This window comes from Pagrus pagrus (assembly GCF_965226575.1).
Source record: "Pagrus pagrus genome assembly, chromosome: 2".
In the NCBI taxonomy this organism is placed as follows: domain Eukaryota; kingdom Metazoa; phylum Chordata; class Actinopteri; order Spariformes; family Sparidae; genus Pagrus; species Pagrus pagrus.
The window spans coordinates 27,652,944-27,677,538 of NC_140186.1; the positions used below are offsets into that span (position 1 = coordinate 27,652,944).

Genomic DNA, 24,595 nt, shown 5'->3' on the forward strand with positions numbered 1-24,595 from the left:
GTCTAAGTAATATCTTGCCCTTCCTTTGTGATAATAAAAAGACTATCAGTGGCACTATCAGTGATAGACAGTGATCAGCTCTCCTCCTTCAGGGGATCTGTGGCGTGGAGCCAGGGCCCGGCTACGATGGGGTATCCTACACACTCTCCATCCTCTGCCTGGCGCACACGCTGGTCCTGGGCTTCAACAGCCGAGACGCCCTGCTGGCCTGGGACGCTCGCGTCCGCTACAGCCTGGGAGAAGGTCAGTGGTTTGGCCTTGTGCAAATGCTGCAGTCCTTGTTCGAGAATGTGATGTGTAAATGAGAAATGTGCTGATGGGGGATCTGCAGTTGGGTAACACATCAAAGAATTCAGCGAGTTGTTTGAATATCAAAGCTGAGGATTGGGTTCTTTTTCGTGGATCAGCAGTACACTTATAGGGAGTTATTTATCTAAAGAGGGGATAGATTTGGTATTAGTATTAAAATATTGCTTAATAAAGCCAGAGGATGAATTCAGATTTTCCATGACCCAAGATCAACCTGCCTTCCCTGTCAATCTTGGGACTTATGGAGTGTTTATTCCTGACTGAATCACCCTCCTACGTTGAAACTGTAAGTGTGACTAGTATGAAGAGAATAGTCTTAGGGTTTTATTGATTCTAAAACAGTGTGCAAATTAGAGGATGAGTTTGGAGAGCCAGAAATCTAAACCCCTGCTGAAGACTTAGTGAAATGAACTCAATCTCACCTGCAGAAAATGGATAATATCACAATCTTTTTGCAATCGAGAAGAAAAATCTGATTTCTTGTGCTGATATTCAGTACAGTGTCTTCAGAACATGTTGTTATTGGCCTTAAAGGATAAGTTCACCCAAAAATGAAAATGCATTATCATTATCTGCTTCGTGCTGATGGAAAGTTGGGTGAAGCAGTCCACAAAACATTTCTGGAGCTTCACAGCAAAACAGCATCGCAGCGTTCTCCTGAACGACCGAAGGGGATGGGGACTAGTTTAAAAAGATTTTAAAATAACTCAAAATTCATTTGAAAAGACGTTATTTACACCTTGAAATCTTTACTGTAGATGCTAAGCTAAAAATGTTAGCACTTAACCGTGCGTCGAGGGTGTACATAATGTCTTTTAAAATCAATTTGAGAGCTCGGGCTTCTCGAGACGTGGATTATGCAAGACGAGCTGTATTGAGCCATTTTGTGTTGTTTGTTGCTACAACGCTGTTTTGCTGTGAAGCTCCAGAAATGTTTTGGGGACAATGAAACTTTGAGGTTGAAGTTCAATTGTTGACTTAATTATGGTGACCAAACGTCCTGTTTTCCCAGGACATGTCCTGTTTTCACGTCCTGTCCTGGCCGTCCCGGGAGATTTTTATAAAGTGGTGAAATGTCCTGTTTTTCATTGGGCCATTAAATTGACGCTCACAACGAGCGAGCAGACAGCCATAGCACTCCTGCCTGCATCGTCATGCCGAAGCGTAAATGCACATTTAACGATGAGCTACAAAAGAAATTCCCCACTTACCGTCCCGGTCGGGGCAAGTGGGAGGCTTCGTGCACCGTGTGCAAACCCAGTACATATGTTTCGGTGTCCAATGGGGGTGCCAGGGACCTCAAAGCCCACATGGACACCGAATAACATAAAAAAAAGTGTGCGAGGTGAGTGTAGTAGTTGGATTGATGCAGAGGTATTTTTCAGTTATTTATTATTATATATTTTCTAATACAGAAGAGACATTATTTCTATCATTATTTCATTTGTTGTTTTTGAAACAATAAATATATATAATATAATAAAACATGTTAAGTAACCTCTGAGAAGCATGTCTGAATGTGTGTCTTTGGTTATAGATAGTATTTTGTTTGTAATATATACATTTTCTATCCATACAGAGGAGGCATACTTTAAATGTACAGTATGTTCATTTTAAGGCATCTTTGAGTGAATTTTGAGTATCATATCTCGTTGCTGGGCCGAGTGTCCTGGTTTTTGGTAATCAAAATATGGTCACCCTAACTTAATACTTTATTCTAATGTGTCCTGAAGGAGAGTTTTATATATATTGTAACTGAAGGTCAGTGCTGGTGTAGTAATTTATTTCTCCCCTCCTCTAGTCATCCTTTAGAGGTTTGCCCTGCCCAGAATAAAGTGTTTGCAAGCTCCCATGACACAACTACAGCCAAACAACCCTAAGAATTAATATACGCAAGCATTTTATCTATCGCTATAAACTCAATTATAGGTATGCAGCAGTTCACCTACTGTAAGAATTCTAACTCAGACCCCTCATAAATAACTTTATACCGACTCTGTCCAAACTTTTTTTTGTCATGCAGAAATGTATCTATACCACTATGAGTTTTAATAACATACTGAAATAACTTTGGGCTGATTTAAACAGTACTTCAGAGCCAGGCTGTGAGCTGAATTGACATATTTTGGGCAGCATTAGGCAGTCCTGTCAGTACTTAAAGTATTTTTCTTCTTCCTGCATCCCATGCATAATATTTAAATCTTAATCATATAATCCACAAGCATTCTGTTCCTCCGTCACCTTGAGAATGTCACGTCATTTTATCTCCCCCTCAAACCCCTTGATAATAATGGAGACATTGTTAAGAGAACTTTTTCCAGCTTTATACCAGCAGCTTCAAATAAAACCGACAGCACGCTAAATATTTAACTAATGTAAAACCCAGGAATCTTTTGATTTAAATATTGAAACACAGGTTTTGTAGTCGTGCTTTCTGTCGCTGAGAACATTTGGAATACATCCACCATCTGACTTTACTGATTTCTTAACACTTTCTTCAGCTCAGTAAACCAAGACAGTGCATGATGTAGTCCTCAGCTACATCTTAGGCTTTTTAGCTCCCTGCAGTCCTCCAGTCTGTTCCAGTCTGAGCCGTGAAGAGAAATCTATTAATAAGTCTCTACATGGAACTCATCAAACTCAAATTTTAGCTCTTAGATGTCACCATGAAACGTATCCCTACTTACAAACAACAGTAATCAACGGAAATAATCTGAACTAAGATAAACATCTGGATGGTGTTTTTTTTGGCTGTTTTTTCCACTAATCTGAAAGAGGACATGTCATGGAGGTGAAATACTGGCCCAAAATCTCTAAATTGACCAGTGCATACAGAAAAAAAGGTTTCGCCAGCCTTGCCTGGCCTTATGTCCTGTTTCTGTCTTGGAGCATCTTCAACTCTGTTTAAAAAAGCTGCAAATACTTTAATATTAATGATTATTATAAATTCCCCTAAAGGTGTTCTATGGGCACATGCTGTGTATATAGTATGTACAGAATATACTATTGGCTGTGAGAGGGAGCCACAGACCTTGGCAGTGAAAAAGTGCCATCTGCACCCACTGAGCGATGACAAATTGCAGCCAGCAGAGCTTAAAGAACTGCTTCATCCTCGTTCCCACAGCCATCAGTTAAACTGTACGTGTGTTCATGTGCTCGTGTGTGTGATACGCGCTGTTTGTATTTATGTTTCGCTACATTTGCAGTGGGATCGATGCACTGTGTGATCAGTGATTCTTCAATAAACCGTTCTGACAATTTTTTTCTCTCCTCACTGTGTCGTTCTCTCCTTCAGTCCACAGGTTCAGTGTCAATGTCGAGCCAGGTACCAAACTTGAAAGCGGCCCCGCCTCCCTCCACCTGTGTAACAACCAATTGGTCCTCACCAGAGGCGTGCCTCCTGTCGTCATTGGACACTGGAAGTTGTCGGCGCTGCGTCGATACGGTGCTGTGCCAAATGGCTTCGTGTTCGAGGGGGGCACTCGCTGCGGATACTGTAAGTAACTCGTGGACTGAGAAAGTCTTTCCGTAGTGTGAATTAAAACACTGCGGCCTGCCCAACTCAATAACATGAATAGCTGAAAAACAGCCATGGGTAACAGCTCCTCACATGCCTGGCTCTGTTCTCTTGTTGTTGGTGGTGTATTTGTCTTTTTTCTGGGTAACTGCCGAAACGTATATAATGTACAGCCAGGGTTATCTTTACCAGAGCTACAGTTACCTTTTGTGGCTTAATTTGCAGAGAAATCAATTGGTCGTCATCCTGTTTTGATGTCAGTCCTTTAGACAGAAAGAAATCCATTATTGGAAGCACCAAGACATGTTGCATTTTGTCCCTCAACCCTCTTTACATGTCTATAAACAGTAGGTTTTGCATTCATCAGAGAGAAACACAGATTTCTAAAAGATGCTTTTGGTCTTTGTGAATATTACCGAGCACTAGGATTTTAGCTGTTGTTTCCCTTATACTGTAAATATTATACCTCAAAGCGACACGAGGTATCTTTGGGTTGGTGGCTCGGGTCCCTCGACAACCCAAAGTGTCTGTACTTGATGACCTGGGGATGTGAGTCAACAATCAGCGGCCTTCCTCCAGAAAGTTAAATGTTGAGAAAGTGATTGTAACAAAAGAAAAAAGGTTTATTTATTAGTTGTTCTGTGGCTTTCGATCACATTAGTTGTTCTGGACCTTTCGATCATATCACATGGCCTTCAATCATGATTCAAGACAAAAGAAGATAAGATTGTTTTCCCAAATGCTGTTTCTAAGTTGTATACTTGTCTTTTTCTTACAGAAAGCACAAATACTGTATACGTATTCAGTTTCTGTAGCTATAAGTCAGTGAAGGTGGGACATTATATGACCACAGAAATGTCCATTTAACTCTTTCCATATGCATATGTGCAATTAAATGACATGCCTGTCAGCGACTGTCCTCAGACGTTGTGTGAAATGCAGGACATCACTAGCTGAAGTACAAGTTGCAGGTTAAACAAATGAGCCACAACGTCCATGAGAATGTATTCAACCATCAGACGCTGCTGCTCAGTGTGAGAGTAACTTAGGGTGAACATTTAAGTGTAACAAACCAAAAACTTATTGGAGCAGTTACTATGTCAGTGATATACAGTCACTGCAGCACAGTTTGTCTACCGGCTCTCTTAGATAAAGAAATGTTCCCTCTCGTTTCTCTCTGGTGCCTCCAGCCTGAAAGTACTGTCATTTAACACTAACAGACCCGCATTAAAACCTGTGATTTATTGCAGGTGTTTATAGAGTAACTTTATCCAGGTAAGACATTTCTTTCTGTGTTTGAACCCAGCACACTGTACGACTGCCCACCAAATAATGTGTGTGTGTGTGTGTGGTTGCCAGGGTTTAGGTATCCTCTGAATGCCCAGTTGACGTGGGCATGAATGCGAAGAATGAGAGGCAGTTTTATGATTTTGGGTGGGGATGTGTGATGATTTGCCCAAACTCACTGCGTTCCTTACTTCATTAAAATACCTTAAGATATATTTTTGCCAGTTCTCCTGTTTACTTGAAAATCTTCACTGTTATTTTGTTTTCGAGAAGTGTGAAGAGATGCACTTATGTGACGTCTGTCTGAGTGTGTGTCTTCAAACGGTCTCATGGCTCCTACAGGAATAACCATGAGGTCTGCAGGCTCTGGTTTCACTGTTCTGTTGGGCAGTGTCTATAAATACCAGCATCCCCTGTAGTGGTCACTCAGCCACTCACATAGTGCCTGCTGGTTAGACCACCAATCACATTTGCCTCCTTCACCTACATCTACATATTACCCAGCAGCCACCGGGGCAATAGCGAGAGGCCCACTTGGCTAGAGAAACAGACAGTGAGAGTCAAATGTGACATTCCTTGCGTGAGTGCAAGGTAAAGCAGCGTGTTAGTTTACATTTTAACATGTTTATTAGTATTCGGTGAGGACACGAGACACATACCAGTGTTCAGACATATTTCAGAGCATTTATACACCAATCATCCTTCGACTTGTTTCAACCATTCGCACATTACCCAGAAATCAATGCAAACATTTCGATCTCTCAGAACATCGATTACCCAGTTACAGTCAGGGGAGCTGGGAGTGTTTCTGTGCACTTGTCTTCGATCAAATGCAGTGCAGCACGGCTAATTTGCTAAATTTTTCATGTTTTTTGCAAATACCATGATACAACATGGCCACTTCTTCATGTTTTTTACGGGGTTAGTCCAAGAAAAAGAACATAAAAAGCTCTGCTCCAGCTAGAAGCTTCATTAAGCATTTTCATTAAGCATAAGCAGAGCAAATGACACCGTTTATCATTATACTTCTAATCTTTTACAAAACATTATTAACTGACCCTGTCGGTGATAAACAGCTCTATGTTCTTGGTAGTTTTACTTTACTTTTCTCCCTATCTTTGAAAAACTTTAAGCACTTTACTGCCTCGCACATCACCAGCCTTGCGTTATGCTGTCGGCAACAGAAACAAACAACAAGCGCACAACTTACAGAATGAAATCCACAGCAACATGGATTTTCCCACAAGGCTCTTTTTTGCAAATCTGTCTATAATAGATCTTTTCCAATGCAGACATTATGGTTTGTCATAGCAGGAAAAGCACAGGAAAAACTGATAACGTTGGTCTAATCTGACAGAAAAGCTTCTTATATAATAGCAAGAAAATCTGATGTTTTTATTTCAAGAGAAGCTGTCTTGTAACTGAACTCTGCATATTTGTGAGAAATAAATGAGGACTAGGTCCAACAAGGCCCCTTGGTGTTCAAAACAAATGAAAAATAGGAATATGACTGCCAAAAAATGTGAGAAAATTACAGAAAATAGAGAAATACTGCTGATGAATTCCAAACAGATCCTAGTATTTCTCTCCGTAACCCTGGAACATGTTTCTTTTGTTTAAAAGGCTGAAGACATTGCCACATAAAGAGGGAAAAGAGAAAAATGTTCCACAGTTGCTTGCATGCAAAGAAAGCTTCAACTAGAAAACTTACAGGATGAAATCCACAGCGGCACAGATATTCCCACAGTGCTGTTTTGGCTTCTGGTCAGATCAGTCCGCAATATGTGTTTTTCACAGAAGAGACTTTGGCTCGTCACAGCATAAAAAGCACAGGTTGTTATTGATCACATTAAAAACTCTTTCCATGTAGTTCATACTCGCTCACTGTGGCTCACTTGTTAGGACTTAGCTGCAGTGAACGTCATTTGTAAAAACAAATATTTAAAAAAAGTTTTGCTTTGTTGACTTAATAATTCTGTACTAATGTAATGTAATAATGTACAAAATGGCCGTCATGATCATAGATGTGCTATGGTACAGAATACTTGTAACAGTAGAAACAAATGGTTCTTCATTAGGCTGTTCTTTCTGAACACTGTTCTTTGAACTGATGTCTTAGAAAATGACTCCCTCGGCTTCTCAGCTCCCTAATTTCCCTCGAGGCCTTTTTGTTCGAGCAAATCAGTAAGTGGGTCTCTCGGTCATATAATGCTGCTGTGTAAAAATATTTTACCCTTGACTGCCACAGTGCTCTCTGCTGCAGCTGCACTTTTAAAGTCAGCTGCGCCTCGGACGATACGACTCCTGGCTGCGGAGCTGAAGACGTACACCACAGTGGCATGACAAGCCTTTTTTACTGCTGTGCGCGCACACACACACACACAGTGAGCCGACCAGTCCTGTGGGATAGTGGGCAGTCGTGTGTGCAAAGTCTTTTATCGGCAGTAATCAGTGGAGCTGGGGTCTTCGTGGATGTCTGTTGCACGCACTGTAGCCGTGTAAATCAGTGATATCAGCACTCCAGCTTCCATTCGCAACGATAACGAGGCCACGGTGTTCTGTAATCGATGATGTTTGGAGCAGAGCCTGCGTCTTAGTTGGACAGGTGGTCATGTTGACCCTCTAGTGAACACACACACACACACACACACACACGCACACTTACATGCAGACACAGTAATAAACAATCCTCCTCAGAGTTTGGACGGCCCGTCAAGCCTTGTGATCTAGATTAAAGCAATTTTAAGCTCACATACTATGTCAGCAATCTTTCCATGTGCCTCAGCGGGCATAAACACACACACACACACGCCTCATTTCATAGTACAGTAGTACATCAATGCACGTGTGGGCGTTTTCTTTTGTGGTGTTTATTACATGGTATAAAGTATTACGCAGCAGTTATCTGAAGGTTCCAAGGAATCAGAGGCAACTTCTGCCACCCTGACGTCATGCGACATTAAGGTGTGAATGAGCCACAGAGGTTAAAATGTCGCTGAGTCTCCACCTGTCATTAGAAGTGTTGAGGCCTCTTGGATGAGCGTTGTAACTTCTTCAACACAAAGTGGCTGTTGTTTGACAGTATACATGTCATTATAACACAGACTGGTTAAGAACATTGCCTGCTAACTTATGTCAGCCAGTGTGGAGGATGGAAGTTACCTGTGTGAATGAAGAAGATGAAGATCGGTCTCAAGCAGACAGAAAGTCTGTTTATGACGTGAAAGAAAAGAGACTTTGTTTTTTTGTCCAATATTATGCACAACTGCTTCAAGTAGAAAATAAGATTGAGTCACTATGTAAATATGAATGTGGTTGAACTACCAGCATGTTGATGCATAGCTGACTGGGATTGTTCATGCCCTCTGCTGACCGTCAGAAACGACAGTCTCCTTCAGCACCTGAACTCTGACAGATCCTCTGCAGGAAATCTGTTAAAGAGGAATTGTTGCTTTTCTGTGTATGAGCCAACAGTGGCAGCAGAAAGTCATGATGCAGTCATAGTGAAACCGTTCCAAATCCCGGTTAAACTAAAACTCTGAAGAAGGCCCTTTGTGTCAGTTTGTTCACCATTCGTTTTCAGTGTTTTGAAGAATTTCACCATGAAATAGCTCCCTAAGTTTAACAGTGCCTTGGGATTTTTATGTTCTGTTTTGAACTTCTGTCTTCGTTATCAAAGAGCACCTTCATCGCATTTTTGTTTGAACTTCCAGACTCTTTCCTTTCCCCAAAATAAAAACAGTTTTATTATGTGACTCAGATTTATCAGATTTATTACACCTCTCAGAGGACCATTAAGTATTTAACCATTTAGGGGCAACAGCATGTAGTGCAGAGGTCACTTTATCATATTTAATATACCATAGCGGCATCAGAGGGGGCACGTTTTACCCAGTTAAGAGTAGGAATTAAAGCTTTGTAAAAAATAATTTACCTTTTGCACCATTTAAGCTTAAATTAAGTTTAAACCTGGTGCCTATATTACCCACAATGCAACTCTGGGGCTAATTTTTCAGATTAAATGCAGCTCCCCTGCAGCCACAGAAGGTTTCATACAGTTTTTGTCACATATCTCAGTGTTCAGTATTCTTATCTCTCAGTGTTGAGAGATAAGGCCTACAGTCAGGTCGACCTACAGTGCCCCTCCTCAAGCACTGAATGAGCCAATAGCAGACCTCCAGATCAAACATGTCACAGCTGCGTCACATCAATCATCACAGTTTATTTTTTCTGATCACGATGACCCAACATGCATTATGTCTAACATTATATGTGCCTCAAAATGTTGTAGCATGCAGGAGAAAAGCTTAATTATTAGTTTCATGGTTCATAATTAATTAGTTGCTGATATAATCAATTTTGAATTCATTATTTTAAAAGCTGAGATATTTTAATTATGTTTATGTGGGCTGTATAAACATATGCTTTTTTGGGAGATGAATTATTCATTAAAATCTTCAAGGCGTATTGTGGCTTGTGTACTTAGCAAATTATGAAAAAATTCTCAAAGTCACTCTTGTCACAGTAATGTCTTCAAGTTAAAGGAGCATCAAAACACACTAAATCATAATTTGCACATCTTACTTTAGATGTCAAACACAATCACAATGATGAATTATACACGAAAAATTTGAATATAGTTGGATAATATAAAAAGATATTTAGAAACAGACTAAATACTTACAGTTAACTTACAGTTAATTTGTTCTTTGTTCAGCCTGAACTCCTCTTTCTTGACCATCTCGATGCAAAGAGGTGGTGACAGCTTCCTGTGTGTGTGTGAGGAGCGTCCCAAACCCACTAGCACAGAAGAAGAGGAAGCAGATGGTAATAACATCGTCCTCTGTGCTGGTCGGGCCGGGGCGCTCCTCATCATCTTGGCTAGCTGATGAAGAGGGTGGTGTCGGGGGGTCTGGGTGGAGCGGCAGGGGCCGGGCAGGGTCGTGACTGCATTCACTGGGTCTCCAGACGGCGATTTGGTGCTTGAGCGCAGACAGTACGGTGCTGAGAGTGGGTCAGTGGTCTACTGGGTCCTCATGGGATGTTTGGCTGGTTGACGTCACTCTCAGCTGCTCCAGGAACACCACAAACACAGAGTGGTCCTGCCCTGAGACGCAGAAACAAGTCAGGAATACATGTTGGACACAAATACACAACCTTTGAGTTTGTATACATTTTATAAACAATGGAATCGTATTCAAGAAGGCTCCTATAATGAATATAATCTACGCCTTCATGAGGGGATCACTCAGTTAGCCCACTGACAGAAAGGTGCCCACCACCAGCTGCTGCTGTCGTCCTCCATCCTTCTCATCTGGTCTGTATCTTCTCCGTTGTCATGGAAATTTGGGATGTCTCAGTCTCCCACATCTTTGGCAGGTTGGTGCAGCGTCTGTAAAGACAGAAAGTGAACAGAGTGAGTAAATAAACATTAATTAAATTACTGCTTAATGAGATTAAGGCGTAATTGCACTTAACTTTGTTTGGTGTATTCATCTGTACCCTCTTAAGACAGACACATGAATCTGTGCTGCATTCATGGGACACTTGATGATAATCATGTTGACTCTGAATAGTCGCTTGGGAAAACTTGCCACTTTTAATTTGTTGACCTTGGACGATGTGCAGTTGGCACCTTGCAAGGCAGCCTCTGCCATTAGAGGGCCCTGCGATGAGCTGGCGACTCATCCAGGGGTGCACCATGGCCTTCGCCCATTTGAGTACTGGATTTGGCCCCAGTAGCCCCGCAACCCCCCGAAAGGGGGGATAAAGCGGCAACACCCCGCGACCCCAATAGGGAAAAGCGGACAAGAAAATGAGATGAGAGATGAGATGAGATGACGGAAATTTTGACTATACAAATAACGTGCATTCACATATATGACTGAAGAGTTTAAGTTATAAAAATATCAACAATTTAGTTTGTGGAAAATAGAATATAAGCCTGTGTCACTGGTCAATTAAAAACGGATGCCCACTGAAAGTATACATGAGTATACATGAGTATACAATGACATTTAAAATGAGAGCAAATGTTGAAAACACCTTATGAGGCTGTGAGCCATGGCTAAAAATATTTGTAACAAAAGGCCTGATGACATACAGAACGTAATAATGACAATAATAATAATAATAATAATAATTTCAGAAACACTGTAGGGCGTTTAGTTAAAAGTTTTTAATCAAAGGTTGCTCGTCATCCACGCTTTATAAGTGCTGGAACAGGATGGAGCTCCATCACTACGCATCGCGCTCTTTTATGCACAGCTCTATCCACTTTTCATTCAGAGAAAATGCAAGTAAGAGGAAATCTGCACAACAGAGGAAACAAGAAAACGTAGATGGGACCAGGCAAACATCTTACAACTACCATAAAGCGTGCATTGCACCACATGCGTCATTATGCAGTGATCCACGGCTACATTGATGAATTCATGCGCAACCAACAACAGAGCTTCTCCAAAATTACCACAATAACCTCTTTGCAGACCGAACTAGTAGTTTACAACTCTTTATTCTTGACAGTTTATGAGCTGCACTGCACGACAAACATCTGTTCTCTGTCCTAATTAAAACAGGAGCATTTTAATGTTGTTGAAACACCAACATGTTAAGAAGAAGGTGTGTGATGATGAACACAACAGATCAGGCCGGAGGTCCAGAAACAGTCAGACATTGTTCACTTTATCTCCTTCACGTCTTAACACACTGATCTGTTGGTTAAAAAATAATAAGTTCATTTAAGGTGATAACATTTGAAACTTAAATGACTAAATGTTTCAGCATCAGCTCTGGTACCATCAAATCTTCAACAATCCTGACAAGCTGAACTCAGAGGAACGTGCCCTGCTGTGATCACCTGTGTGTCCTGACGTTCAGAGCTAACCCCCAACCCCTTTCTTACATTCTGAGTTGTAATCACATTTTAAACCTTTAGTGTTGGAGCAGCTACTAATTACTTCACACTGTAAAACATTTAACTACAGCAAAGCTACCCTATAGGGAGAAATCTAGTTTAGTTAACTGAAGCTAGTTCACTGCAGCAAGTTCCCTCTCATCACAGGTCACACATACACCAACAGAATAAAATGTCCATCGACTGATATAAACAGCTGCCTGCCAGAAACTAGAGTCCAGGTGGGGGTATTGCACCAAGCAGGATTACTCAGTTATCCAGGTAACTCCTAAAACAACATGCAACACCTGCTCTGAACATTTAAGAGGAGCTGTCACACAGCTGAGCTAACCCTAACCCTGAGAAATAAATGAGGACCAGGTCTAACAAGGTGTCCATAACAACTAAAAAGAAATATGAATATGATGCCAAAAAATGTGAGAAGATTACAGAGAAATGCATCTTATTTCATCCCAGCAGATTCTAATATCCTTCTGTCTAATGTGTGAACATGTCTCCTTTGTTTGAAAGGTAATGATGAGACTGATGCATGAAGGCTGAAACATGTTCCAAAGTTGCTTGCACACAGAAAAAGCTTCCCAACGCCTCTGAAGAGGTTGTTTTTTGTTCACACCAGATAAAAATAAATGACTGACTCAACAACAACAGGTGATGATTCAACCTCATGATCATTATTGAAAATGTAGTTTGTGGTGCAGCTGCTCACACTGAACACATTAGTTGATATTTAATCTATGCTTATTTATATACTCGGGGCAGACAAAATATTAGAAACACCAACAGTGTGTTTTCACATAAATGACCATTCGACATTGAAGCATGATTGTGTCCAAAGAGAGTCTAAAGTGAGGTAGAATTTCATTTGGGCCACTGAATGTTTGGCTGTTTGTCAGCCTGGAGATCTATCTGGGACTCATGCTCTCTTGAGCCTGTAGTTGTCGGTGCTCTAATTTAATCGAAGGTGGTTACAGTGCTTAGTAAGCACTTTACTATGTAATGCAGTCCAAACCACAGCTTAAGAAATGTCCACAGAGAATTGTTTAAACCTTGATTTTGTTGTGAAGCCACATTTCAGTGTTTTCTTTACGTCTGATTCTGTTGTCTGAATGACATCCACATGGGTTGTAGCCTTGTGACCTTTCTGGCATTCTGTTCAAACCTGTAGATTAACGAAGGCGGCATTAATTCATTGACTCACTGTGATTCTGTTAAAGGTTTCAAATCATCTAGATTAATCGTTAGGATTAAAAAGCAGAGCATCTTTGGCTTTTGTTGTTTTCATTTTCCGCATTAAGCATCATCTCAGCTGCCCTTACACTGATATTATCCATGAGTGTAGTTTCTGACTTCATCTCCTCCCGTTGTGAGTTGATATGCAGGCCAAGCATTTCCACTGACTCAGGAAAGTCTGATAATATACATAACGGCCAATGAAGTTAATAAGCTTCCATTACACTTAATGATCAGTGATGATTCGAGCGAGAAACTCTTTAATTATTCATCTCGAAGAACTAAATGGTGCTCCAAAGCATACTGCAATAGTGTTAAAACACAGTTTAAGCAAGTTAAAAGTTAAAAGTACGTTAAACTTTAGTGAGTAAAATGTAGCATTCAAGGCTGATGGAAAAGATACTGTAGACATTTAATATCATCCGAGTATTAAATGTTGTTTTGTGACTATGAATGCAAACAGAATTTTCAGTACTTTAATGAAACGGCAGCAGTTTTTAAAATCTGTTGCATGAAATCACTTTTTAAACAAAGCAACTTTGCTGACTGCCGTTCGTCCACACTGACTTCAATGCTCCACTTTCTTATTTTTTTTATTATTCATAGCAAACTCAGTGCCATGAGAACAAAGATGACTTGTTTTTGACCCAACCCCTGAGTAAGGGCTCACTTTGTGGCTGCCTTTTCAATACCTCTGAGATGGGAGATTTTGATGTTTCATGATTTTTTTTTTTGCTTGTCTTGTGTTTCCACAGACTCCCACCTCTGTGTGGGCTTGATAGGGCAGTGGGGGCTGAATTGAGAGACGTTTTATGTAACCTTTAGAAAAAAGAGCAGCCTTGCCTTTGCAACAGCCTTTTGAGCCTCACTGAATATTGGTTGGCCTTGCTCAATTTTTTTTTTCTTACTTCTTACTTTATATTTCATCATTTACTACAGTTCAGTAGTAGTAGTACAACAGTTTTTCTTACCTCGGCGTCATGTTATTTAATTTAGCAATCCATCATATACGTTTGTCTCTTTCCCCTTCCATCTTCCAGGGGCTGGTGTTTTCTTCTTGTCCTGTTCAGAAGGAGAGCAGATCAGTTTCATGTTTGACTGCATCGTCAGGGGCATCACCCCCAGCAGGACCCCTCATGGCCTACGACCTTCCCTGCCAGGTGAACACACATGCATGCATGAATATAAGCATTTTAAACAAAGTACCTACTGTACAGAATATGCCCACAAACATAAAGGATGAATTGTAATATTTAATACTAATATTTGTAGTAATAATATCTCCAAAACAGACCCACTGTTCTGAACTAAAACAATCACGTCGGTATGTGACTCTGTGACTTCCATTGTAAAGGTTTACTGCCTGTTTAGTGAGCATGTTTAGCATTTGTGCCAGGCGCCATATGCTAACGGAAACACCACATGCTTCAAGCCCCAAGGGTCAGGCTGTGGATTAAGGGATCATGCCGTTGTGTGTGACCTGTGCGCTATTGTTACGTACTGCTAATTTTCACAAGCACAGAGACATGCCGAGGATCTGACGACTCTGTCATACCTCTGAATAGACAGAGACACAAGGCTGAGACATGTCTCAGGACCTGACTTTGGTTTTGGACATAGTATGCACAAATGATTTTCTAAAGAGAAACTTTGGGGATGCGTTAGAATGATGGAGAATTGACGCCAATGTGGAGAAAAGTCTATAGTAACTCCTTATATTTTATACTGTGCTGACTATTTTGACCTGGACCCAGTTTTCCCATCTATCTCCATTATACTGAAAGGTTTCTACTTTGCTGTCAATAGGTCTCTGTAGAATAATTTATGTCTTGGTCGTCAGGGAGTTCTCTACGTGCAGAAAGAAAAAGCTTTAGGAGGAAAAATAAACCCAAAAGCTTGTCTTCCTTAACACATCCTGTAAGCCATGCCTTAGGCACCTCTAAAAACTTGGACTGCAGTGATGGAACATACCTAGATTTACTTAATCCCTTGGGGGTTTTTCTTGTAAACAAACAAAGTTTCTGTTCACATTCAGTATTTGTCACTAAAACAATCAAGTGCCTCCCTGAGGTCTCACGAATGTGGTGAAAGCGTTTTCTTCCTCCACAGATTTCCAAACGACGACTTTTGAACATTTTGTGACCTGCTTTGTCGACATCCATGTTGACATGCTGGCACACTTCTTGGCTGCCTTTTGGTGCACAACCACCACCTGTAGATTAGTCGAGTAACGTGAAATCATTAGCAGGAATGTACATGTGCATGTGGGTGCATGAGATATAAAAAAAATGTGCCCACACATTAAAACATTGCTCCATAGCGCTGCTAGTGGTCAAATACAACAGGAGGTTGCTTTAAGTAGCATTTTGAGCTTCTTTACTTTATTTTGCTTTGCTGCTTCCTGTTCTTATATTCAGCTTCATCTCAGAGGGAAATATCCATCACAGCCATCTGACAGCTATTGGTACAAGTTACACTGCAGGTGCAAACTAAAGGAAAATAGAAAATATATATGCATATATATAATACACTGATACAGATGACACTGCCAAACAGCATATGAAGTAGTTAACATTACCAATTGACCAACTTATATTACAATGCACATTAGTATTAATAACCCAATATTATATTTGATAATGTTACACAGACAGGGGGCATTCTGCTATGAATACTTTTACTTTTCATACTTGATACTGTGGTTGCTAATACATTTGTACTGTATTAGATTTGAATTGACATTTATACTGTATTTAAAAATTGTGTGATTGCCTCGTCTGCCTCAGTAAAAGATCAGAGAAATATAACTTAAGAGTGGACAACAGACAACTTCCCCCATCCCCTAATGTTTCCAGGTATTATTGTCAGCGCCGCTGTCGCAAAGACAACCAGATCACTTTAATATTTTCCTCAGAGAAGCAACTACCATCAACACAGGGCAAAACATGAGTTTATTCAATTATTTAGTTGAGAATGGAGACATGAAAGCAGATAGAAATGGTGCCCGGCTGCCTGACTGGATCAGCAGTCAGCCTTCATTTTCCTGGTAGATTTCGTGCCAGACAAAATAGCAGTGAAGGTTTTAATCTAAATATCTATATCCATTACACTGTGCAATCAACATTTACTTCATACATTTTTAAAGCAAATAACATCTATTACCACTCTAAGAATATGAGGTATGTACATATATTGCAGAGTACATGTAGCAAAGTCAGCATTAATATGCATGTTCGTATAGGCCTGTAGGACTGGATTAGACAGACAAAAACATGGCCTAACAAATGATGTGTGGAGCTGTATAGGTGGAGAGAGTCGGGTCACAATCAGTCAGATTGAAAAAAGGAGCATTCAGCTTGAAAATGTCGGGAGTTTAACTTCTGCCTCCCTGCAACATTAATTCCAGCGTGAGCCAACCTGCGTCAGCGTGCTCTGAGGCCCTCTGTAACCCCGCGACATTCAGCGCTGTGAAGCGGCTATAATTAACTTAGAGCAGCAACGTTAGCATATGTTAGCTGACACCTCACATAGCGTAGTGAAGAAACTTGGCATCTGCACGTTAGCTGCTGCAGGCCAGCCGCAGAGATCCAGGGGTTAGGTTGTTGACACCTATACACACAAACACCTTGAGTCCCCATGTGGCAAACACACACATACATACAGTATGTATATATAGCAGGCATTAAGTGCGTAATTGGCAGGGTTTTACACTAAATTGATAGTCCAACAGATACTCCAGGCGCCTATAACCTCCTCAGGGAGATGTTAAATTTACAGTGTAACAGTTGGAGACACATTCACACACGGGAGACATCTTAAAGAGGAGGCTGATGCATACAGTAGCAGTCTTACCTTTCATTTGTGCATTACCATATTCACCTATTCAGATTTGATTTACATCCAATCAAAACAGCATTCATTCACTCAAGAGACTATTTAGGCTACAGGCAAAAGGATGATGTACAGCTAAAATGTGTTTTCAGCTGTTTTGTCTTCATTCTCTTTGTTCACGCACTCTGAGGGCCTTTTTGTGTTTGCATGTTCTGAATGAACTGCAGATCTCAATGCTGACCCAGCGTCGGCAGAGGAGCGAATAAGCCAGGAGGCATCGGAGCTGGAGAAACGACTCAGCATGTTGTCTCAGTGCAGCTTGGCGAGCAGCACGGGTACGTCATTCTGTTAACTTCACCTCCGGCTGTATATCCAATATGTAACTCATGAGCGCTTTGTAATGTATCAGAGGGATAGTATGCATCATCTCAGGACCTTCAAGTGATTATGTAGTCTGCCATGACCTTCCGAGATTTGCGGTGCTTCTTGAATCTCTTACTCACCTTGTATGCTGGCTTGGCCTTTGTCCAAACGAAGGCTGAATCACTGCTCTATATTTATAGGGCCGGTCTGAGAGAAGTTTGTATTATAATTACGTTTGTGTGTTAGTTGGAAATGTGAAGCTCAGTGTAGTCAAAGCTCCAATGATTCATTTTTGCTGACTACTTCTAAAGCTCAGCAAAAGTTTGAAAAATCATGATTTCTGCGCTCACTGCAGAAAATGCCTGCTAATGCTTGAACCGTGGCTTAAAGAGGGGAGTTAATTCTGATAACTGATTTCACTGGGCTGCAACATTTTGCAGCCAGAGCCCAATTAAAGACATGATTTATCTAAAAATTATAAAATGTATTAGTGAGCAGATTGGTTAATAAATCACTTCATCAGGCTCTAACAACCTTCTCTCCCTCCTCAGCTTCCACTTACAGCTGCAGCACATCTGTTGCCGGGGACGACCAAAGCAGCATCTCCAGCTCCTCCTCCAGCCAATCGGACACGAGCTACGGAAGCAGACTCCCGTTCTGGGTGGAGCCGTTAGCTAGGCCGCACCTCTCCAATGAGACGGCGTCCAGCTCCTCCACGCTGAAGGCGTTGACCAGTTCAGATGACCGACTCTACGCTGCTGTGATGGGGAGCTCCGGGACTCGCCCGTCCTCCGCCCAGCTCCACCCTCGTGGTCTCCATGACAGCGGGCGGCAGAGCTCGTTAGACAGTGGGATCGGGATAGCGACAGGCAGTCAGTCGTCTTATTCAGGGAGCTGCTCCTCCTACACGGGGAGTCTGGACACAGCCAGCCAGGGAGGGGTGGAGGAGTTTGGCTCCGTGGCAAGCCTACCTGCTCCTCCTTCTTCACCTCCTTCTGTTCCTCCCCAAACTCCTCCTCCATCTCCTTTTCAGTCCACACCTATCCCAGAGCACAGTTCTGCTACCTCCTCCTCCTGCCCTTGTTCCTCCAGGTCTAGCTCCTCTGCGTCCCAGAGGCACAGCGAGGAGTATCAAATCCCCAGCCTGCTCAGACTGCGGTACGACACCCCCAGAAGTCTGCTCCAGACCCTGTCCCTGAGGGAACCCTCCACCCAAGAAGGCCAGCCTGAGCTGGGCAGGGACAGTAGGAGCAGTTCTGATGGCGGGGGAAGTCAGGGACAAACGTTGAGCATCAGCCCTATAAGACTCGCTCAGCATCAGGCCATGATGCAGCGCTCACTCTCCTGGGGCAGTGAGAGGGCGCCCTCTGTGGACAGTGAGGGGAGGTCCACACCCAGACTCCTACTGGTGCCTGGAGAAACACAGGTACTGGCAGTGTCACACTCTTTCAATACACCAATACACCAGTAAACCAGGCAACCAAAGGCGTAGATTTCAGGGTGGATGGAGGAGATAAGCCGCCCTCAGTATTTGGAACATATGCAATAAAAACATCAGCTGCTTGCCTGAGAGTCTAACTACATTATCTTATGTTATATTTTGAATTGTCACCTTTCGCCTAAATCTTGTTTTCCTTGACATAGAAAAAGATTAATTTCTTCCATAAACTGATGCAGAAAAGGGACAAATTGGTGCATTAACCCTCAAAGACCAAGAACATGTTTTGGGGTGCCTGACTCTCCTATATAAATTCTGTTTTTCCTTACAGTCAGCATCTAGTGCCAGACATCATTTGATCGGGAGAACCTTACGTTTCAGTCCGGCTCATTTAAAGTCGTTGATATCTTTGCAACAAAACAGATGTCAAAACTGTTATTCCCATTCTGCTGCTAGTTTTTAATTTCTGAATGTTTTCCACTAAAATATTTACATATTGCGCCCTTAAAAATTCCCCAGAATGCAGAAAATGCAGTGTTTGACACTTTCCTGGGAGAGGACCTTCTCTTCATATGTGTTCACCCCCAGTGTTGAAACAAAACCTACGCCCTATCAGAGGGAGTGTCATTAAATTATGTTAGTGCCTCTTTTAGTCACTATGAGTTAAAACCCCTGTTCAGGAACTGGATCACATCAGTCACACAGGCTGTATTAATGGGACCAGAGAACATATGCTTTCATACAGATTTCCATAATACTAGAGTCTAATCACCCTAAAGAGATTTGGGTAATCACATTATAATATAGTTCAAACCAGGAAAATAAAAACAGCTTTTCATCATTATGTAATTGGAGCTCAGTGCTATACATAAATTCCCTGTCTCAGAGTTCTCTTTGGGAGTTTTGTTTCCATGCTAACGTTTGCATTTAGTATGGACTCTTAATGAAATGTTTGCAAATCATCTTGCTAATCACTCTCTCCAGCTCTTGGGCTTGCTCCCACAGATGCTAATCTCTCCTTAATGTTCCTGCTGGCATTTATTGAGCCCACAGTGATATTTCTTTATTGTTGTGCTCATAAATGGGATCTTATATAACTACCCCTTGTGCTAATATGAACTCCTTGGTAGAATTGTGGTTGGATGTTGAGGGATGAGGAGAGAGGCAGAGGGAATACGTACAAGTGATATCTCTGAGGTTAACACGTCGGCGCCTGCTGTCACAGATGTTGAGCTGTATTAGAGTGGAGGTGCTTCAGTGAGACACTGCTGGAGAGTGATGTAAAGTATCGGTGTCTTGTTTTGCTCTCACCAGGCAACAAAGTCAAAGACCTGGCTCATATATCTCTGCAGCAGTAGATTTGGGAAGTTCTCCAACTCCCGGGGACCTGTGGTGCTCAGTTGTTCTAGTAAACAAGATGTGTCTTATCCTTTCCGGAAAAGGTCGGAAAAATGTGCACATGGGTAAACTTTTCAAACGTTTGTTTAACGTAAACCTAGCCAAGTATTTATGTGGTTTACACCAAACTGAACTGAAAACTGAGAAGAAATGCAAAATAAGTGAACTTAGTGTAAAAACTGAAAACATACAGTAAAGTAAACAATGAGTCCTGTATTTAACAGATTTAGCCTCGACAGCTTGCTCCAGAGATGCAGTTTTTTTGTTGAAATCTAAAACATTTAACTGTGATCTACAATAGCACTGCTGGTGGCAATTGGATGAAGCTTGCAATTTTTTTCTTCTTTTGAATGTAAACTGTATGAGATGTTGATTCGAGTTAATGGTGGCCACAGGATGGAATGTTGTTCAGCAAATTGCCCATTAAGTGTCTCCAGTCTTGGTGAGGGTCCTCTTCCTAATGTACTCTTCCTCTGTTTGGCCTTTGTAATTCTTGACTTTTGCCCTTGGAATATTACGTAATTTTGCAGCTTTTGTGACTGATGGACCATCAGTTCAAGTAGCAATTACCTGGCCTCTTCACACACACACACACACACACACACACACACACTGCTACTTGCTATTCACCCTAATGACTCACTTGGGTGGCTGCCTTCGTAATTGTGATTTACAGCAGTCAATGGTTTGAAGGCTCATGGAGAAGCTGGAAGTGCTGAGTAGTGCTTGCCCTGGGAGCGGAAAAGCCGCTAAATGTAATATTTTCTGCATGAAATATACATGCTATAATTAGGTTCAAACTGGGGATCACCAGCATCATTAACCATTACCGCCACACAAGAGCACAGAAAGAACTTCCCTATCCATTTGTTAGCTCTCTGTCTTACGCCAGCTCATTTTCAACTGCAGTGTATCCTGCGATCACAGCACGCCTCCTCAGCTTCTTCCATATGGGCAGTTTAGTCTGCAGTCCGAGTGACTTTGCATGTCTTTGGTCTGAAAACCACAGGGTGTGAGAAGATTCAAACACAGAACCGAGGCAAGTGTGAATCAAAGCCAGGTTCCTCTCAGTGTGAGGCGACAGTGCCACCCGCCGAGGCTCCAAACAGCTAAAATAGAAAAAACGCTAATTGTGAAAAATTAGGTGTGGGTTTCCGTCAAAAACCTGTCTACAGCCGCTTGTTTTCCCTTTGATACCTTTGTCTGAAACCTCGAAAGCCCTCGGAAGTGACTTCTCCACATTGTCTAATTAATTTTCTGATGGGTTGTGAAAAGCGCCTACCGCCTCGTAGCGAGCAAATTATCATCGGAGCAGGAGAGGAAGCAGCATGTCTTGTGATTTCTGACAGCTTGTGTAGGAGTGTGTGTGTTCATTATACATCATGTGTATGGTGGAGAGAGAGAGGGCGCGCGAGAGGGGACCGAGTAAGTTAATGAGTAGTGATGAAACCAGCAGAAAGCCTCAGAGAGGACAATCCTGTTGTATGAAACACAAATGAGTTTTCTTTATTCATCATTCCTCGACTCAGATGTGTCAGCGGTTCAATGTGGCGCAAACCACACGTCCTTCATGTCGGGTAATGAGACGACGGCTGATTCTGCAACTTGTGTTATGTCTGCTGAAACAAACTGTAAGACGGATAATATTCTCGACGCTTGAGCCAGCTACTATTTATTAGCTGCTGTGGGCAGGAGAAAATGGTAAATTGGGATCCTTGTCAGAGATTTCTCATGTCTGAGTTGGTTCTCTCTTGTCTGCCACCTCCTACAGATGTCTGCTCTGTCCTCGCAGCTCTGTATCTCTTCACCTCGTGCCCTCACACCTCCCCTCTTTGTTCTTTTTTCCTAATCAATGTTGTTCAAAGCCTGTCTCACAGCTGCTGACAACATCTCCCCTCTCCATATCTCATTTCTCACCAACAATTAAGCCCGTGTCTTCAATAAGCTCTCTAGCTCTCTCTCTCTCCCCACCCAGTGTGGCCATGGTTTGGACAACTACATTACACCAGAACAGTGGCGGTCAGCGAGGAACAGATGCTTGACTCAGGTAAGATTTCATCTGCCCATTTTGAGTCTGGGAGTTTGTGTATGCTCAAAGCAAGACATTCAGAAGGGTTAGTTAAAAGTTGGGCCCCTTGCCCCTACCACGCTGTTTTTTGCGTGTTTACAACAGGGAGATTTCAACCACTACTCTTTGTAACTCTGCTCTGAAGGGCAAGGACGCTTCAAAATGAGGGGTAGGGAAATTGCATTGATCCTTGAATTAATAAGCAATTAAACACATCGTTGCTCATTTCAATACAATCAGAGGCTCCTTACTAATTGTGTTATTGCTGCACTACAATCTTACTCATTAGATTAGCATGATATCTTTGACTCAAGAGAATATTGGGGAAATAAATGGGAATTTGAAGTGCAATTATCATGTAATGATACGTGATTACTTGCAGCTACGATGACTGCAGTTCAACAAAAGTAAAATAGTATTTCTTTAAATCAAACATGGCAAAATCTCATTTCTTAAAACTGATACAGTTTATAAGCTTTGTGCATTTTAGCCAAATCTACAGTGCTTGGAGATAAAATCATTAAATGTACTTTTTCATTATTTGTTTTCCAGGTTGCCAACTCACCATCAAGCCTGTCACCACCTGCACATACACAAGGTGTGTTTGGGAATGCAATTAGTGCGCTTGGGTCGTGGAAAGTAATTAAGTACTGTACATGTGTACACTTTTGATGTTTACATCGTTCCCATATCACGTGTACATTCCCCTCCACTACAGTTTATAAAATATGATACATTTCATAGATTAAACTACCCAACAGCATATAAAGTTGTCAGAATTAGCTCCACCTCATCCAGCTATGTTTTTCTTGTCAGTAATGCAATCAAATAAGTTTTTTGTTTTGTTTATAATCTAGCACTGTTGTCACCCTTTCTGCTTCATAATGAGTAATATAACTTTTGACAATTTTAGTATATTTTGATGATGCCACTTATACTAATACATACTTTCACAGATTATAGATTTTAAATGAAAAACTTACCTGTAATGGAGTATTTTGCATTGGAAGCTAAACATTTTATTATAATTTTAAGTATATTTGTCTAATTTCTATCATTCAGTAATCTCATTACACTTCATAGAAGGAACAATCACCTAGAAAGTAACATTTCACTGAGATAAATGGGACATTTTTTTAATTGTTCCATTGTCAGTTTTTTTTTTACTTATTACAAGCAAGAAACACTGTGTGTGTGTGTGTATTGTATTTAAAACTTATTCTTGAAGTGTAATTTTTTCTGGTTTACTATATAATCTGAATACTTCCATCAAAGCCATGTGAACTAGACTAACAGCATAAAACACTATTGTGCTAAACATGTGTTCCAGACCCTCCTCTCTGTGTGACAGAGGAACACACTGGGGATGTTGGTGATGAATTGGCAGGTCTGAAGAGGTCATTGCTCTCTCAGCGACCCTCTGCCCCGCCACCTCTGCCTGCTGCGCTGAGCATGTTCAGACCAACATCAGCCAGTGGTGAGAAAATTACACAATTTCTGATAAGTGATAAGTGAATAGTCATGTGTGATGTTTTCCAGATATAACCCATTTATGTTGGTGTTTGTGTATTGACACTTTATCCTGCTGGTCCAGGATCAAATCTGAACTCAGTTTAACAACATTCTTTTTGGATTTTTCCCTCAGGTATGTTTCAGTCTGTCAATCCATCGCTGTCCCTGGACACTAGGCTCCAAAGTGACAGCACAGTTAATTATGTTAACATCCCCATCAGCCCCCTGCCAGCTAGACCTAACAGGGAGCTGCTCTACACGGAGCTGGACCTGCAGGAGCCCGGCTCAGCTCCAGTCTGCAGTTCGAACAGTGCTGTCAGAGATAACACTCTGCTGCTCTGCAGACCCAGTAAGAACACTGAGCCTCAGATGGCCATTTTAAATCTCTATTTGTCTTTTCCCGCTGCTGCTTTCTCCTTTCCTATCTGGCTTCTGCGGGAATGGTTTCAGCTTTTGCATCACGTCTCCACCACCCATAGTCCCAATGTCTTATTAGCATGCACTAGTGTTGTCACATTACTGGAATTTCTAACTCTGATACAACACGTTCAAAATATTGATATTCAATACCATACTGATATACAATACAAAGGGGAAAACATTAAAACATTTCTGGATTTTTATAAGAATATAACAAGGCTTGCATAGTGTCTGTTAGGAACAACAGCTCTGAATTTAATTCCCTTCTAGAGAAGGTGGGGGTATATGGGCACTTAATTGAAAAAA

General features: G+C 41.5%; 1 protein-coding gene across 1 annotated transcript in view; it reads left to right on the plus strand.

Annotated features, from left to right (window-relative positions):
• LOC311273525 (protein Dok-7-like) overlaps positions 1-24,595 on the plus strand; it is a 28,208-nt gene that overhangs the window by 1,535 nt on the left and 2,078 nt on the right. Inside the window, exons 4-12 of the mRNA XM_084380625.1 lie at positions 93-243; positions 3,605-3,805; positions 14,300-14,419; positions 17,318-17,425; positions 18,005-18,879; positions 22,265-22,336; positions 22,910-22,955; positions 23,688-23,834; positions 24,003-24,218. Of these exons, the coding sequence (XP_084236751.1) occupies positions 93-243; positions 3,605-3,805; positions 14,300-14,419; positions 17,318-17,425; positions 18,005-18,879; positions 22,265-22,336; positions 22,910-22,955; positions 23,688-23,834; positions 24,003-24,218 (1,936 nt within the window). The remainder of the gene's footprint in view (positions 1-92; positions 244-3,604; positions 3,806-14,299; positions 14,420-17,317; positions 17,426-18,004; positions 18,880-22,264; positions 22,337-22,909; positions 22,956-23,687; positions 23,835-24,002; positions 24,219-24,595) is intronic.